Source organism: Melozone crissalis, unplaced genomic scaffold, assembly GCF_028551555.1.
Source record: "Melozone crissalis strain CALT ecotype California unplaced genomic scaffold, PUWL_Pcris_2 ptg000034l_1, whole genome shotgun sequence".
Classification (NCBI taxonomy): domain Eukaryota; kingdom Metazoa; phylum Chordata; class Aves; order Passeriformes; family Passerellidae; genus Melozone; species Melozone crissalis.
The window spans coordinates 19,242,700-19,262,069 of NW_026535812.1; the positions used below are offsets into that span (position 1 = coordinate 19,242,700).

At 38.2% G+C, this 19,370-nt stretch overlaps 1 protein-coding gene across 8 annotated transcripts in view; it reads left to right on the top strand.

Moving 5' to 3' along the window:
* The window catches only part of PEX5L (peroxisomal biogenesis factor 5 like), a 100,599-nt gene that overhangs the window by 43,216 nt on the left and 38,013 nt on the right, over positions 1-19,370 (top strand). For 7 of the 8 annotated variants that reach the window (XM_054283121.1, XM_054283125.1, XM_054283124.1 and 4 more), the window contains one exon: positions 18,168-18,233. The exons of the other annotated variant lie outside the window; for it this stretch is intronic. In XM_054283121.1, the coding sequence (XP_054139096.1) occupies positions 18,168-18,233 (66 nt within the window). The remainder of the gene's footprint in view (positions 1-18,167; positions 18,234-19,370) is intronic. 8 annotated transcript variants of the gene reach the window in all.

Consider the following 19,370-nt stretch of genomic DNA (forward strand, 5'->3'; position numbering starts at 1 on the left):
TCAAATGATTAAACCAGACCTAAAAGAGAGGTTAGGATCAGAATACAGCACTTGAGTTAACCACAAGAATTTCTGTGCCCACAAACCATGGCTAGACACCAGCAGCAATATTGGCTACAAACACTCCCAGAGGGAACCCAGTGGAAAGCTGCACCCTGACAGAGCTCTCTAGGCCACATCTCCATCTCTGTTTTCTGTGGATCCACACTAAATGCAACACTTTAAAAAGATGAAAGTCTTTAGCTGCGTCTGGGCACCAAAGTGCTCCCTTTGGTAACAGATTTAGTAACTCCTTTGAAGAAAGCTCCTAAATATTCTTATGAGTAGCTCTTCCAATGACTCGGTTCCAGCCCTATGCTGTGGTGCCCCCTTACTTGCACTGACCACTGCCTGATCACAGCATTAGCAGGGAGGTAAGAGTTACAGAAAATGGATTTAGAGCAGAGGACAGTAAAAAGTAACAGATTATTCGTGCTCCTCTTGCTTGCACTCGTAGCTGGAGTTTTCCCAACTCACCTCCCAGGAAGGGGATGGAGAAGACAAGGCTGCAGCCATTCCCAGGATCCACCCTGGGCAGTGGTGACAGGGACAGGGTGGCCTGGGGACAGCTCAGAGTTGTCTTTCAGTGTCACTCATGGACACAGGGGCTGCATCCACCTACGAGAAACTCTGACTTCAACCCATCCATCAACAACTCTGCCTTCCACAAGAATGTCAAAGTCCACCTACATTTTCCAAGAGGAGGATATAGAATCACAAGTGCTCCAAACTGGTCTACAAGACACTGCAACAAAAGCACAAAGGACATTTTCCTGACAAAGATACATCTGACACCTGAGAGCCACCAGCTCCAAGAGTGGCATGTTGAAAAATTGCCAAGACAGAATTAGGAGGAGGGATGCACCTGCCTTCTAGGTGTGGCAGACTCACAGGAGACATCCCATCACACTCCAGCCTTTCAGAAACAGAATACTGAATTTATAACATATGTGTGGCTGAGGAGTCACACAATCTGGTGTGCCAAGGCATCTGATTAGTTTCAGAGGGTGCAAAGATATAGATAGGAGAAAAAAGGGGGAGGAGATGGGGAAACCAACCCCAAAACAAGCAGAAAACTTTCTACATTTTGATACATGTTTTTTTCATCCAAAATTAACTTTAATTTTTGAGAATAAATTTCCCTTTAGGGGGAGGGGGGATGGAGAGATGTTTCTAGAGTAGATTTTAAAACTTTGTTTTTTGGTATTCTCAGTGGGGTTTTTTCAGCTGCTGGATACCATCATGAACAGCTGCTCCCAGCCATAGAGCACTTACTGCTGCCAGACTGCATGCTGAGAGCTGGAAATCTACTGCAAGGGAGGATTGCAGAGACCAAACCTCCACAGACTACTTTTAAGGCTGATTTAGAACTCTAGAGGTTAATAATTCAATTCCAGTTTTTACTGGAATTTTTACTGCTATCTTTGATTATGTTGTAGACCTTTAGTCTCAAGAAGAGAGATTGCCCTGTGCAACTTTGGTATTTACATGTGCAATGGGTAAAATAACATGGCAGCAAGAATCCTGCAAAATTTTGCAAATAATGGAAATTTCCAGTTGAAGTTTTCATACCTGTTTACATCCTTGTGTACATTTAGGAAAGCATGATGGATAATGTGATTTATTGCAAATGTGTGCATGTGAAATACAGTAATGCAATAGTTAGAAGCTTTGAAACTCTGATATTCATGTTTCTGCAGATACTGAATTTTCTCCCTAACTGGTCTTTTAAAAAGATTTCACTCTACAAAAATTAAGTGTCTCACTTCACTGTGTCTTTTCAATAATTTAAGCAGGATAAGAAGTTCATTATACAAGGTAGTTCACAAATGTTTAAAAGCTTAATTCTCTAGATTATGACTTCTGACAGGCTATATATATAAATTCAGCTAATGTATCCCTACAGAGAAATGTTGTGCCTCAGAATAGAAAGTCTTTTGCAGGCAGCAGCTGGAGACAATATTTTCTTAGCACGTGCAGTGCATGGAGATGCAGAGCTGTGGGATTGCTGCAGGCCTTATTTGAGCTATGGAGCTCTGGAGTTTGGGACAATCAGTTTCCACTGTTTACTACCAATCTGAATTTTCTCAAATTCAGGTTCATTTGTAGTCAAGAAACTGCCAAAAACTGGACACAGGATGTTTTTGAGCTTTAGCAAATTGCAGCAGAGCATCTGTTGAGAATGAACTGATAGGAGAACTTGCAAAGGTACCTTTAGCCATTGTAATTTTTGGCTGGTTGGGAGCAAACACCATCCCTCCTCCCTTGTGACAAGGTCCTGATGGAGCACAACTCCATATCCTTGCATATGTCTCAAAAGACTGCCAAACATAGGAGATTTACCTCCCTGAAAATACAAAAATACAATTAAAAATAACATAAGAAAGACTAAAAATGACAACACACATACCAAGAGACAAAATAGAAATTGCACAAGCATATGTCAATTACCTGTCCACTTTAATAGGATTATTAGTTATTAAAAATACATTCTTACCAAAAAGATCACACCAGGGAAACAGAGGCAGATGCAGCTACACACAGAACAAGCCCAGCTCTATTTCACCTTCCCTCAAAGTCCATAGGACAAGTTGCAAGTGTGAGGTGCTAAGTTAGAGCAATGTGCTGTGCTGGAATTCCAATTTCACAGCTGCTGTGAGACTGTCCTAACGTGAGTTCTGAAATCCACAGGTTTTAATCACTGCCTGTAACTGTGAATAAAAGTGCACTGCCATGATGAATTCCTTATAGCACAGCTGCATTTGCTGACCTTCACCTGTTGTAGGTTCTTGGCTGCTCCCAATGCCTTTCAAACTCTCTATGCTGCAAGTTCTGTGGCAGACTCTTTGGAAAGCTTTGGCTAAGTCCATGGGAAAAATGGGTTTTTCCCTCTGAGCCTTTAATCACAAACATAGAGGACAGCTGCAGAGAAGGGCCTGGGAGTGCTGGAAATTCTTTGCTCAGAGGGTGGTGGGACACTGGCTGCCCAGAGAAGCTGTGGATGCCCCATCCTTGCAGGTGTTGAAGGCCAGACTGGATGGGAGCCTGGCTAACCCGAGGTGGTGGGTGGCATGCTGGCTCATGACAGAAGGGTTGGAATTAGATAATCCTTAAGGTCCCTTCCTACTCCAGCCATTCTATGAAAAATGCTTTAAAAATAGTAAAATTGTGCTGCAGATATGCAAGTATATAAGCAGAGAAACTTGCAGTGTGTGGTGTGTGCTTGTTATCTCACTTCATCATGTCAGCCACCTTTGACATGACATACTTCATGAGGGCTGATGATCTCATCACTCTCATCTCCTCTTCACTTCTGACATTTTCCATTATCCCTGTTCTCTCTTCCTCTGTCTGGCATTGGCAGTTTTCACAGCTGTCTCTGTTCTCCTGAAACCAGGAGACAAGCACTTCTCTGTAAGTGCACACAATCCCTGATGGGATTTGGAACAGGGAGATGTGGTGAAACTGATAATAGGACTGTGAACTTCATCAACAACTCTTTTTTTTTTTTTTTTAAAACTTGTACCAAGAACTGATAAGGAGAATTTACCACCCAGGAGCTCTGGCTTGCTGCAGCTGTGCACACTGACTGGTACTACCTCCAGGCTCTCCCAGTCCTAAATATTCCAGATGATTCATTAGCATATTTCCCCATCATTCACAATACAATTATGAGCTTCATTTGTCACTGGGAACCATGCAAAGCCTAAAGTTGGAAATTTCAGTCACAAATGGGTTTGTGCTGACTGAATACAAACTTCAGGCTGCTTTTCGATGTTTATTTTTAATGGATTCTCAATGCTCCCACTAATTCAGGAACTCAAGTGATTAAAACAAGAGAAGGAGGACTTATTTTGCTAAATGTAATTCCTGCTTAGGGGATTTACTGAGCCCCCCTTATAGCTGGAGGAGGCAAGGGGATTGGGAGCATTTAACTTCTTACAGTGTCAAACCACAGCCATTGCCTAAATGCCTGCAGGTTAATGCTCTGAGGGCAGATAACCAGGCTGGCCTGGGTCCCACCCCTAACTACACACAAGGAGTTATATTTAGGGTTTAAATATATGAGATTTAGTCTTTACACACATCAAAATAGGCTGTTATATCTTAGACAAGCTTTTGTCTTTATATGTGAGTCACATGTAACTACAACTACAATCCAGGGTATAGTTTCTGGTTCTGTAATTGCATTACTCAGACTTAGGAAATACTTCCAGAAAACACCATATTCATGTTCTCAGGGGCTTGTAAAACAGCAGTACCAGCTGTAGATAGGCAGCAGTATAAAACCTCACAATAGGAGAATCTGTAATATTTTAAACGGGCCTCTAGCCATTTTGATAACTGCTAGTTGATAACTGAACTGCTGGAGATACTGTTCTGGATTTCTCTGAGCATAAAAATGCTATTATATTTCTATAGTTTGTTTTGCATCATAATTTCCCAGCATCCTAGGTGAGACAAAGCATCACTCTGATGCTTGTGGCTCTTGATTCCTTTTTCAATCATTTTATACATGAAAGAAGTAGATGAATACAGACACAATTATTGCAAAAAGGAAGTCTAATTTTTGATTTCACATTGATAGCTGAAATTAGTTTAAAAAATAAAATAAAATGCTGTGGAAAAATATTTTCTCTTTAAAGTGGTGAGGGACAGCTGTGCTTATTCATTACTCTTTGTGCCACATTCCCTGATTTCTTTCAATTTGTCTTTCACACTGGAATCCTCTTAGGCAGTATGTTGCTGTATTGGCTCTGACCTTCACTATTCTGAACAACTTTTAAGAAGCTAATAGTCCTTTGTAGATGTGTTTCCTCACATCCATCCCCCATCAGGACCCCAGGGAGAAAAACATCAAGCTCTCAAAAGTTGTTTTGTTCTACTGTAGAGATGACAACTGCATTGCAAAGATTTCCTGTTGAGCTCTGAATGTTGCCATAAAATTCAGAAATTCCATTACATCCATCTAGTCCTGATGGTTTTATTCTACTTGCTGCCAACTTTAGGTCGTTTTTACAAAATGAGCAATTGAGAAAGGAGATACAAGTTTTTAGTTTGGAATTCATCCATAGAAGAAGCAAGCCAGCAAAGGAAGAAAGATGAATCCAATGCAGCAAACACTGAAGTGGCATTGTTAAATAAAAAACCCTAACAAACCAAGAAAGTCCTTCTGGTTGAATATATATGTTTTTTTTAAATGTCCATATTTCTTTTCACTGAAATATCATAAGGGCTTGTTCAGCATGACTACAATTTTAATAAATATTTGATGTACAGGGATTTTTCAGGAAGGATATAGCACATATTAGGTTTATAACATCTCCAGCTTTTGGTGACAGTCTTCTGTGGAAAAGATCTTGAGATATTAGTTCCAAATGTTCAGTTACTGATTTCTTTCTGAGCTATATATTTTTCTGTCACCTCTGTAACAGGATAACTTGGACTTAGGAAAACATCCCATTTGATTCAAAGCTAACAACTTTCAAAATTATGCATTGCATTGATAGCCACTTTAGCTCTGGGTCAAAAACCCAATTTTTTCATTGTGATTTTTCCAGTCAGACAATGAGCCAAAGACTCACAAGCCAGAGCAGGCAGATGCAGTCTGGCAGGAACATTTACAAGGATATTGTCATAGCATTTACACTGGTGCTGGTGCCAAATGAGCAGAAGTTCCAGCAGTTCTCCTGATAAATCCATGTTTCCACACTGCTTTATTCAGAACATCTTGTAAGGTGATCATTATTCCAGACCACACTTGTATGTTTTTCTAAATAATGATATTAAATCAATATATAAACATGGTAGGAGAAATGTCAACACTGTACAAAAGCTCCTGCAGCAGGATATGTGTCCCTGAGAGGCCGCAGCTGAGATTTATTGGTCCACAGTATAACTCCAACTCAGCAGTTTCAATAGAGAATATTTCCCATCCCCCTATACAAAGAGAACCTATTGTTTCTAGGAATGATATTCTGTATAACAAACAGAATAGGGGCAATAGACATCAGGGCAAACATCCTGGTACTCACAAAGTGCAACAGAAATATCTCATTTTAGTTCTGTAACAGCATTTTTGACTCACTGAACATGTAATTCTCAGAGGGTGAATTTCAAGTGTTGATAGATTTATTGCAAAGTAAAATTAAGGATCAAAAACCAGCCCTCATTGCTATTTTATAGATTATCTCCTAGGAGGATTTGTAGAAATCATACTTGAAGCAGACAGCAAGTGATTATCTGGAGTTCAACTACTACATTCAATAGAACACTCCTACAATAGCAGGGCTCTGCTGCCTTTTGGGCTGCACTACAGAGACCAGAAAAGTAGCAGCAAAATAAAAAAGAGGACACCCAGCAGAGAATCCTAAGGCCACTGAAGGGAGATGCAAACTGAAAATTCATGAAATGCTCTCAGCACAACATCACACCTGCCCTGAAGTGTGAACCCAGGAGAAGAAAGGTAGCAGTTTCCCAAAATAAAATATTCCCCTCCAGATCAGTTGAGATCCTTTCTCCAGGCTGCTGAAATCCCTGCCTGTGGGAGTATTCAGCACCATCTACTCCCAGGGCACAAGCAAAGTGCTGACACGTTGATGTGAACAGCAGAATGGTTTTTGGGGATGTATCTCATGAGGAAGGTGGAGGGAGCAAATCAGTGTCTCCATCTGAGCTTGGTTTTCTCCAAGCTGAAAGGTCAGAGAATCAGCAAAGGTGTTCCTCTGATTTACGAGCAGCACCAGAGCACTTCACAAGCAGAATAATACAAATTCCACAAAAATTATACATATATATATATATGTCATAGAGGATATTCCCTGCAAGATACAAGTGATGCACAAAACAAAGAAAGGCTTTTTCTACCTGTAATATATGAGGCCAGCTAAGGTGAGCACAAATATCCTAACCTCAAAATCTAGGAATTACTAAGAATTGCTATATCACATGCTATCATACAGCCCAGAAATTTAAAGCCATTTTCTCAATGGTACAAAAAAAACCTTGGGAAGAAAGTTCTTCTTCTTGTGGCTCCCACAGTATTTGTAACAATTTAAAATGTCATCTGTAATTTGCTGATCTGGTGATATCTGTAATACTCCTCATTAGAGTTAAAGGGCTAACTTGATATAGTCTAAACAAGCCACACTCAGTAATAGGAGCTCTAAATTAGGCAGCTACAAGATAAACAAAAGACCATCTTTTGTTCTTGATCCTTCTCTTGTGCACAGAAAACCAATCGTGCCCAGAGCTTTGTGTTCATAAATTAACCAGCAAAATTCAGATTGAAATTTCAAATTTACTCAAATGCAAGCACTTAATGCATTCATTGTCTGTGTCTATTTTCTGCATTTACTCTTAAAGAGCTCACATTTGCACAGAAGAAAATGCCTTGTTTTAATTAACAATTGATTTCCAGCTATCTTTCTGTGTGGAACACGCATATTTTTACATTTGCAAGCAGATCTTTAAGTGAGTTTCTAGAAACTCACAGCCTTTGGTAATGTAAGGATATTAACAGAGTGCAAAAAACAAAGCCTTTATATGGAAATAATGCACAGTTATACAATATGGTCACAGACAATAGAGAAATAAAAGGTCAGCATTTAAGAAAAACACCAACACAAAAAAATAGAAAATAGAAACAGCCTCAGCAGGTATATGGGAAGGTATTCCTCTACTATTCAGGGAACAGAAGCGTGAAAAAGAGAGGGTTTTCTCCCAACACTTTCAGGATAACATGGTAATATTTGAAAGGAGATGGTCTTTCATGTACTGAGATAAAAGTTCTCAGTCTGCCATAGCCAAACTCTCTCCAACCGCTGGCACTGTTACTGACCAAAAAACTTATTCTGTTAATGAAATGAGGCAAAATGAGTGTAAAACTCAAGTGTAGCTGGTGAGTGGACAGTGCAATTCAGAAAGAAGTGTGTGAAAGCTGATCCAAGCTGTTCTTTCCACTTCACTGACCAGGAATCAGCTGCAGGAATGTTTTTTGGCTGCCAGTGACTCCACAGGCACTTCATGTTAAGGTGTGAACAGGAGGAGGGACAAAAATCCTGGTCTTGCTGTGGACAGTCTTAGTTCAGCTTTTAGACCAAGCACAGCTTGGCAGGGTTTCAAACAAGGCCACCTTGCGACCCAGGTGACACCCTCCGTCCCTCCCTCCCTCCCTTCCTCCCTCCCTTCCAGGGAAGCACCGGGATTTTCCGATCCTACTGGGCAGCTGACACAATTACAGGTAATCCTTCCTCCCCCTGCCCGGGCAGTGCCTCCACAGTGCCAGTACCACAGGTTGCCTCTCTCTTGGAAATCCTCCTTCCCTCCTCTTTGCCAGACGCTCTCTGGCACTGATCTCTTGGGACAGACACGCGTTCCTCACTTCTCTTTTCAACTCCTGAACACCTCCCCATATGAAGGAGGGATTCTATTCACTCTCTTCATGAATATGCCCCTCTAATTAGCTAATAAGCATGTCTCTTGGAGCCTGAGATCCTGGCAGAAGCTCTGGTGTGTGATCCTACCTCAGGAACTCCCCTGTAGCAAACTTGGAGTTGATGCACATGTCACTGGGCCTCTCACTGCTATCACCATCTGCGGCAGCTCCTTTTATTCCTCAATTATGCTTGTGCTATCTGAGCTGAAAAAAATCTTCCAGTCCTTGCCAGTCTAAGCATATGCTTTTGTATTTATTCAAGTAACTTTTAATGATCTGAGTTGACAATGCCATCTTTTATATCATTTCACTGCAGTTTCATTAATATGAAGTGTCTCACGCTTAATGGGAAAGAGTGAAGTTGGGATAAAACTTCTTTATTTACAAGATTTTCAGAGCTAAATGAAGCAGCAGAGTGTTTCAGTGAATACAAAATCCAGAGTACTGGCTGATAAACTGATTTCAGTCAGTCATAACACTGCCTTTAGAGAAGCTATCTAAGGCCGCTCTCCGTTCCTAAATACAAAAAGAGACAGGATAGTGAATTACTGCAGCACTACAACAGCAAAACAACCTTTCTTTCCCTGTGCTGGCTCAGTTGCTCTCCTCAGTGAGTAAAAAGCAAATATATACATATGAAAACATATTTTATATATACAAAAAAATATATAAACATATTTCATGCAAATATGTATCTTTGAAATTCCACAATTTATCCTCTACACCTCACCCACCCCAGGGTGTCAGAAACACCCGACCCCTCTCCAGGTGTTTGTCATCGACATCCTGGGCTAGTCCTTGGTACAATGAGACATGAGTGAGCTGCTGCACCCCTTTCCCTCAGCGACAAGCCTGCTAATTCTCTAATAAAAGCACATTTATTGAGGCTGCCTTCAAGCCATTCAGAAGATGGTTAACTCATCCCTGCTCTTTCATTTGAGCAAGATCGATTTTGATGTTCAAGAACGGTCTGTGGTAAATGAATGTGATCTTGTGGAAGGAGACACCAGCAGAGTACAGGACTGCACTGCACAATTGAGACAGATTTATTTTTTTGGTGGAACCTCTGAGGAGAAATATTTCTGACAATAGCTGTTGTGCTATTGTCAGGCCACTTAACCTCTGCAGCCTTAGGTTACTGTGCCCTGGGGTGCAGGGGAGATTCAGTTTGGCTTTCACTACACAGGACAGACTGGTGCTAGATTTGACATCCCAGCTGAAGAAGCACAATTAACTGGAGCAACTGTACCTCCACGGGGTTTTGTATCTGCCAGAACCCAGTTTTGAAATAAAAGTAGCACCATTTACATCCCAATAAAGTAATCGCAATGGAAACTTCTTGGAAAATATAACTGATGATTTAGCAATTGTTTTGCATATGAAATCTTAATTAAGATGTTTTGAGGATTAAGAATTTCTCCATAAGAGCCATTTGCTGTTACCAGCTGCTTTTACTACTTGGTCACGAATATCATGTTGTAGATACCCACAGAGTTTTTATTAAACAAAATTGCTGTGCTTCCAGCTAAACTAAGCTGCTGTAAAAAGTGTGGACTCACCACCTTTTTAATTACACTGCAGACATCCTCAAACTGATAGCTAACTGAATTTTGTGATACTGTTGAATTACAGAAACAAAAACAGAGAACTTGCTTCCCTAGTGAGTAACCTGCCAACCTAAGCACAAGTGGACCACAAAACACTGCACTTTATAAACATTGTACACTCTTAAAGCACACATTATAAAAGTGTGGATGAATTGAGTGAATAAGTACATAATTTTCTTGATTTTTCTTCAATAGATATTTTTTACCATATAACTATGCAAAAATAAATAAATTAGGTTTAAAAATTTCTATAGGAGAGGGTAAATGCCTATTCAAGCAGAACAGTACAGAGAATATCCAGTATCAGTGATGTGCTGGCTATCAGAAATAGAGATGTTGCTTTCAGCTCCTTGTAGAGCAGGCCAGGTGCTAATTACTGTCATTGATATGAAAATGAAATTAAATCCACCAAAGCAAAAAAGAGTATGGAGTACTTGCAAATATATGCAAAAGAGTAGATTTATACAAATGTAACTGATGTGGCCCATTATGCTAAAAAAATTATCTAAAAACAGTAAAGATAGATAACCAGGCCAGATGGGACTCTAAGTAACCTGATCTAGTAGAAGGTGTCCCTGTCCATGGCAGAAAATTGGAAATAGATGGTTTTAAGATCCCTTCCAACTCAAATCATTCTATGATTTTTTGCTTAGAACAAACTTTTAGTTGTGCAAGGCAGCTGAACTTATGATTAGGTCTCAAAGTAATTATCTACTAATGCACCTACTTTTTTTTTTCATTTTCATGTCTGTAATTACAATGTATTTGTAATAATAGAGTAGAAAAATCCATTCTCCACACCAACAGTGCACGTCAGAGAATTAGGAACATCTTTTAAGAGCACAATCACAATACCTCAGTTTTAAGAATTTCTCCCTGAAGGTTTCCAAGCTGTGTAAATGAAGGGACAGTAGCATAATCCTCTCTAAACAGGTTTAAATGATGCTGCTAATGCTGCTTTTATATGATTCTGTTAATGCTGCATTTGCAGCATTTGCAGCATTAACATACTTTGGAACATCAGATGAGATCATTGTGAAGCTGAAAGTGCATGCAGAGGCCGTGTCTAGGTCAGGGACATGAAGTTATTTTGCAGCCACACTGTTATTCAAATTCCTCATCTGCCATTACCACTGTCTGATAAGTGACAATTTACTCTTTTCAGGGAATAAAAATATGGGGGTAAATATACTCTACTACACAGGTTAAAAATAGGGTTTTTTCATTCTGGAGGTAAGTACACTCAGGCTCTGAACCCTTTGTTGCAGAGAACATACAGTGCAAGAGACTCAGAATGAATTTTGGGTCAAGGATACAGCATAAAGACCCTTTATGACCAAAGTGCTAAAAGAGTTCTACTTTGACACCATTCACTGTAGAAAGGACTCACATCTTAAGGTTGTGGCAAAAAAATTACATAATAAATTCAAGGGTATCAAGAATTTATACTATGGTGGGAATCAAATGTTTGTATTACAGGAAGGGCTAAATTTATCCTGGCAGCGTTTAGAAACATGGCTGGAGAGAACTCTTATTTTTCAGGAAATAAGTCTTAAAAGTATTTTTCAATCACAAACTACCCTGATCTGTTGTTTTCAAACCTGCCATCCAGTATGATATGCTTTCCTTATTTAATATGTAGGGTCTAATCACAGATGATGAGAAAGTAACACCAATCTGCTTCAAAACAAACCCAATCACAAACTTCCAGCTACCCTTTGATACTTTTTTGTTCCATTAATTCTCTGCCTCATCATCTTTCTATCCTTTTACATGGTAGAATCACATCTATTGTTATGTTTGGATTAAATCTATTTCAGCTTTTCATGTTTATAAAAGCTTTCATTGTTTGTAATAGCCTTTGAGCAAGGTGTTTAACAAGCAAGCCAAAGAAAAACAAAAATCCTAAACAGAATTAAATCTTGTATGGCTATACACAAACCACGAAAGAACCTGTATGAAAACATTAAACTGAGGACATGAATTTTGATCACATAATGTTTACCAAATATTTATAGAACTCAAATCCTGAGATTTTCATCCTAATCTTCAATAAGAGTTAATAGTGGTGACAATGCATTACAAACTGTTTTCAGTGCCCAGGCTGTCATCCTTCATAAACAAAACCAGAGCAATCAAAATAAGTAATTTAAGAACTAATACTATTTTTAAATGGTTCTGAGATTAGGTACCTAGCAAGAGACATATACCAATTCACTTATTTAAATACATACCTCATTTTTCAAAACAATATGCAGAATTTTATAACAGGTCATCTGAGCAGTCACCCTCATTCAGCATAACTCCACCTTTCCTAAACAACACCTTCCTTAAGGACTTCCAAAATAAGAGTAAAACCTTGACTATGAAAATAAGCAATTTGGACTCTTAATCTGGTAATGTAAAACACAAGGGAAGAACAGGCAACTGTTGTGCCCCTCCAACAGTTTTGATAAAAATTTCTGTTATGTTCTTTAGAGGAGTACCAGTTCCCTTCTGTGCAGAAAACCACAGTTTCAGGACTTGAAAATTATCTTAAAACTCACAGAATTGTATCTGTGGGATATGATCAAGTTGTTATGCATTCAGATCTTTTTTCTAGCTCTGTCAGAGATTTTTTTTCTTTTAAATTTTGTTTATTCCTTTGCCTGTCTTTTTCTCATTCTAAAGTCTGCCCAATCTAGAAAAAGTCTGCACTAACAAAAATATGGGGCTAATGAGACTTAATTCATTTTCTGGCTACACATGTTTACAACTGTGAAGTGCAGGATTTAATAATGATATCTGGAACAAGAACAACAAAATCTGCAAACATTGGAAAAAATGCATATTTCTTCTATGTTCCAGGCTGGCAGAGTACAGATTATATTATTTAAACATCAGAACCTGCATAACTTTGTTTTAAATATATCTTGCATCATATTCCAGACACAGTTGTACTTCCAGTTGTCTTTTACACATAAAGTGTGAAATAAACAGCTGCCTTTTAAAACTTTGCCTGTTCCAGTTAACTTGGAACAATGTTTTATATTCTGCATTTCCTACAAAGATGTCCTGTACTCATGCTCACTGATAAGCTGCTGATTTTTTCTACATAAAATACCACCATTTCTCAGTTTATTTCATTGCTTTTCCTAAACAGACTGCAGGGTTAGTCTGAGTTCTCTGAATGTTTCATGAAACAAAACCATAAAAATTGTGTAGCAGGAGGTGAGGAATCCCTCCCACTTCAAAGAACAATACATCATGTGCTGGGAGGAAATGAGGGACCAAAATCCATCATTTACACATCATGTATGCTGTAAACATTTAAACAGCAGGCAGCACTTTAGCCACAATAGTTTATTTTGAAAGTGACCTGATCTCCTGGAATTTCACTGATCTCCTGGAGTCTCTTATTCTAATTCAGCACATGCATCATCATGGCAATATAGCAAATAATAGCAAGTAATTCTGTTGCTATGTGTATGCTATGACTGGGGATCATGATAGTGAAGTCAACATAAAAGGAACTCAAATTATAGGAGAGAAAATACCTCAGTATTAATTCTCTGCTGAAGACTACCAAAAAAATTAAAATTGCCAGTTGCTAAACCCACTGATTTCACAAAGTTCCTTGACACAGACTATGCAGAGATGAAAGAAACCCCACAGCTATTCCCTCAGATTTTGAAGTCATATACCATTGTGCAGTCAAAGGACTCATCCCTTTGGTAAAGCAATTCCAAATTATTAAGTCAATCAAATAAGTGCTAAAAAATAGTTTCTACATATTCACAATGGTCTTATTAAAAGATGACAATTGCAAAGAAAGAAAAGACTGCAAAACATCTCATCCAAGCCTTCTATCACAAGGAGATTGATTATATAACTCTTTCATAAAAGGAGCAGAACCTTAAACAACCTCTAAATATTAATTCTGTCCCAGACCTCCTTCTTCTCACCAACCGTGCCCTATGTTTCCAGCTGGATTTACTATTTGCAGTTAAATCATCATTATTCCAATACTACAGTGTTGTTAACTTGTTATCTCAAACTGTGCACTCCCTATTATACCCCAAATAGAACTCTTTGACTTAAGAGAGGAAAAAACCTTATTTCACATCCTACTCCTCCTCCTCTTAGCCTGCAGGAATCATACTAGCTTATAGAAAATGAGTTAGATTTGACAGAATTGTTTATTAATTTCCAGTCATAATTTGTGTTCAGATGTGTTGAGTCAAGTGACTTTGCACAAGTTCTTGAGAGCAAAATGGGTCTTGCAGAGCTTCCACCAGAGATGTTTGAAAGCTGTCCCACTTGGCTTTGGGAATAGATCTATAGCTTCAGACTGAGACAGCCTCTCAAGGGAGCACAGTGGTGCAACAGTTACTGAGAGTCAATAAACAGAAACCCTTCCAGTGCCATTTCCATGCAAATGCTTCTCAAACTGGAACTCAATTTAATCACCCTATTGACATTTAAATGGACATAAGACACAGCCCAGAGAGGGGAAATGTGAATATTTATGCTGATTGCCTTTTATAAGCTTATGTCCCTTTCTTTGCCATTTTTCCTGGATGCAGTAAAGTCTTCCCATTTTAACTCTGAAATCTGTTATTCCACCAACATAAGAATGAAAATATGGGGAAAGGGATGAAAGAGGAGTAGAACACTGTGAACTCAGCCAATATGGATTTAGCTGCTTTACTATAAATTACTTCTTGGGCAAGTCTTCCTATGGCTGTTTCCTTGTCTGTAACCAGCTCTGTCTCTGTATTTCATCATAATCTTGTAAGAATGAGCTACTGAAGGTCACGAGTCAAAAGAGTTTGGATAATCACAGAGAACTTGATAAGAGGTTCCAAATGATGCAAATACAATATCAAAATAGAAGCTCAGGTTCTGAAATCTAGTCTGAACCCTGACAATGCTGCTTCCAGTTCAAGACTGAGAGCTTGTTCAGTTTTCCTCACCATGGCCAAACAGGCACTGCCTAAAGGAATTGTCTTCCCATTTATCTTAAATATATACTTGACTTTATTAGGCTTGTAATAAAAATACTACCACGAGCTCTGATCAAACAGAATTTTCCGTTTAACTATCGATCTTTTATTTGCCCATAAAACTGCCTCACCATATGTTTCTTCATTATTTTTAATTATATATAAAATGCAAGACAAAACCTCACTAGAAAAAAGTAGAAAAGCATAGATGAGAAGAAAAGACATATGCAGAAAACATGAACATAAAAGCCTGAGAAGGGAAAAATTTGAAGTCATAAACAGATCCTGTGTAAATCAAGAGCTCACAGTTGTATTGTGGAGCCTGGAACTCCCATGGTACCTTTGCACAGCTCTGTGTGCTCATTTTGAGAGGTAAAAAACCTTAGCGCTGCACGATTTAAAAAAAATAAAGCCAAGTTTTTCCCTTCATTTTTATTTTTAAGTTGCACAAAACAGGAAGATTTGTGGAGTATAAAGCCATTTGGAATAGGCTGCTTAGCTGGTGCTCTAATACATCAGCTGCTGGGGGATCTGGAGGGCAGCCAAGGCTCCCAGATCCAGCACGTTCTGCAGCTCTCCCTGTTCCTTCTCCCAGCACAGGAGGACAACAGCTCCTCAAACTCCAAGTTCTCACTAATGCATCTTGTAAAAAGTTTGCTTTAAAAAGGCCCTTCCAACCTATTAAAGATATTTAAAGTGCAGATTGGTGCTTCAAGATGTCCTGAACTGGTGGGTTTTGGTTTTGTTTTGTTTTCAAACATTTCAATTCAACAGCCCAGTGGGAAAGGTCAGGACATCTGGCCATATTTTTTGGCATTACATTTATAAATGCTATTCTGTTTCTCCTCAGCTAGAAAGGGAGATGCCCATGAAAGCAGTAATCCTGCCACACCTGTACCAGCACGGATTGAAGATGACTCTTTTATCTATCAAATTTATTTATAAGGAAAGCTGTCTTAAAACTTCTGTTTTACAGAAGCTTAAATTTAAACATGCCCGTGCTGAGATGATTTCTGTGAACAGGGATGCATTGTAGTATGTCAATTAAAGCTGAAACAGCTTGGTAGAATCCTTGAAAAATAAATTACACAGACACAGGTCTGTGTAATGAAGGAATACTTTCTTCATGTATGCATGTTTAAAAAAATGAAAATCTGATCATTTCTTTCTGCTCACTTTCTCACAAGAACAGATGCTATAAATATTCCTGAAAAGTGATTTTAGGACTCAAGTACCTTAAATATTTGTCAAAAGCAAACTTAAAATTATGAAATGGTTTTAGATAAAATCCTTTTATTGCATAGATGACAACAAAGAATTTCTGCAATTAATCATTATAGTTTAAATACTGTTGTCAAAATGTTAAACATTTACACAGCACTGACTGTTGGTTTTTGATATACAAGAACAAATTTGCAAATCACTATAATGAAGAAAATAATTACAGAATTATAGAGTATTGCAACAAATAGTAATGTTTCAAGTGTGAACATGTGTTCATTCTGATCTGTCCATCAGGACCTGAAGGTGATCTGTTGGTCCCAAGTGCTTTAAGCTTTATCCTGGATGAGCATGGTTACAAAGCTATATGCATCTCTTGTTTTAAAAGAGCAACTTTAAAAGTGCAACTTTATGCTGCACTAAAAATTTACACTAAGATGCTCTTGCAGTAATTTAATTAAATACTCATTACTAAGTACCACATCTAAATAGTGTGACTTGTATAAAATTGAATTTGGAACTATTTAGAAACAGCAGCAGAATAAAAGTATTTCCTTACAAAATCCTGCTAAATCAGCGTTCTCCTATGGAAATGTCTATTACTACTCATTATCTGATCCCAAAGGAAAAGCTTACAGAAATTGTTATTAAGTTTTGAACCCAATGCTGTTATAAGTATTTAGCATCAGGGGAATACTCTGAACTCTAGTCCTTATTTTGCTATGGAGATATTACCTAAAGGAAATGCTGCATTTTTTAATGTATCAAATAACAAAACATTGACATCTTTCTCAGTTTCTCTTAAGGAGTATGTTCCATTAAAACAAATAATACATTTTTTTCCTTCATCAATTTACATTTGTCATAATTTGCACATGGGTTGTCATGTTCTACATCACAATTGTTTCCATTTCTATATTGCAAACCAATAGGGAATGATGAAATTTATTTACTAAATTGTTAAACTGTGGTTTACATGAGAAAGTAACTGATCTTGCAAACCTCCACTACTAACAAACTGTTTGTTTGGAAGTTCTGACATGTCTAAAATGAGTTGTTACAGAATTACAAGGTTTGAGCAATAAACTGCTGTGCCAGGTAAATTCATATAGCACTTTGGCTTGCTAAGAAACAACACTTAATATCAAAAGAGGCTAAGTAAATAGCACCTTAAAAAATAATTCTTTAATGGTTATTGAAATAAATGTGCTGGAGATTTTAATTTCAGCTGCAGCTGACAACAGTAACAAGGTCATCCTGACCACAGAAAAACTGGTTGTATTTCTCTCCAATTCTTTGGCCTAATGGCTTCATAGGCAAGAATTGGGTACACAGTGGTCACTGCAGGAAAGAGAGACCAACATTTTCAAGGTTACCTACCTTACATAGGACAACGATTTAATTTCTAGTCAACAGAATGAAAGGCTACATTTTCCAGTGAATTGTTCCCCTGTGTACCTCTCCAGCAGAATCTGACAGTTTAAACTATTCCACTGCATTGGCTTTCTCTTTGGCATCCAGGAAATTGTTACCAAGTTCTAGTTTCAAAATGTTTCACACAGCATGGGCTAAACAGCCAGAAATGTCAACCTGACTTTCACACAGGAAAGTGTGTTTTTCTTTTAGGAAAGTTAAAGATCGAACTTTTTTTAAAAAAGCTAGCATCAAACCTCTTGCTTTGCCCAGCAAATAAACTAAGTCTGCTCATTAAAAACAACACAGAGGTATCCTTTGGGTTGCTTTTCTCCATTGTAGCATGGCCACTTTAAACTGGTGAGACAGATTTTATATTTGGTGTCAGCCACTCCCAGGGCTTTGCAGTTACGTGTGCGGAGGATGAACAGCAGGCACTAATACGAGTATCATGACTCTTTTCAGGCAGTAGGTGAAACCTTGAAGAAAAAGTGGCTCTGTCTTCAAAAAAGTGACCTGACCTTTGCTTTGGTGGGTTTTTACTCTGCAAGAAATAAAAAGCACTGCATGCTTTCCAATGCATCCTTCCTAGCTGATAAACGATTTTGTTCTAGCACTCAGCACAAAAGGACTACATTTTATAAAGACCAATAGCATGCTATTAGTGCTAGCTAATGATAGCTCATGTGTCATACTGGAAACAAGCTTCATAGACCTGGAATATGTCATGTGAATCATGAACAAACACGTAATTGGCCCAAAACCTTTGATATGCTTACCAATTAAATGTAATTCTCATTGAATTTAATATATTTAATTTTACAATGACTTTGCAGTTCTTTGGATATCAAAGGCATCACAAGTCCAGCATGCTTATCATTTATGACACTTTTGCTCTGAGAATTTCTTACAGCATGCAAAGAACTCTCTGTAGGGTATCTGTGATGTGTTGCACAAGCAAGCTAATCTAATATTGACCTGATCAGTAATAAAACCCGTTTAGAACCTGCAATAGTACGTAATGGTTTTACCTGCAATTGATGAAATGTTCCTGAAACCATCTGTAGTTTGGTATAAGCAATAGTGGGGGCTTACTTGACACAGAATATACTGCTAGTGAAGATAACTCTTGTATGTGATGTCTTAGCAAAGAACCCCTTCTGTTAATAGACTTTTAAGGATTTAAATATACTTAAGTCCAGTGTAAAATACTTCTTTTATGGAGCCAGATCCTGCAGTCTTTGCACAGCTAAAACTTCCATGGAAATCAATGGGAGCTTTTAAAGTGTAATAATAAGGACCTGCCCAGGGTCACTGGCATAATACAGCTCTGCTGTGATGCTTTATGTGCAAGCTCCCACCTTCTCTGTCACTTGCAAGAGGCAGAGATCAAAATAAGACCAAAGATCAAGATACAGAAACCCATGTGAACCCAAGATGATAAAGACCCTCATTAAATAAAAAGAATGGCATCAAACAGCGTGGCACATAATATTGGTGCACTTTTTATTTGGCTAATTTATCTTAAATAATGTTAAAATATCTTAACCTTGTCCAGAATGTTTGCAATGTGTTAAGAGAAGTTTAAGAAAAGTGTAGTTTAAAAAAAAATCCTTACAGTAAGTTCTACAACAATGATCATTTTAGGGAGAGCAATGCCTACGATGG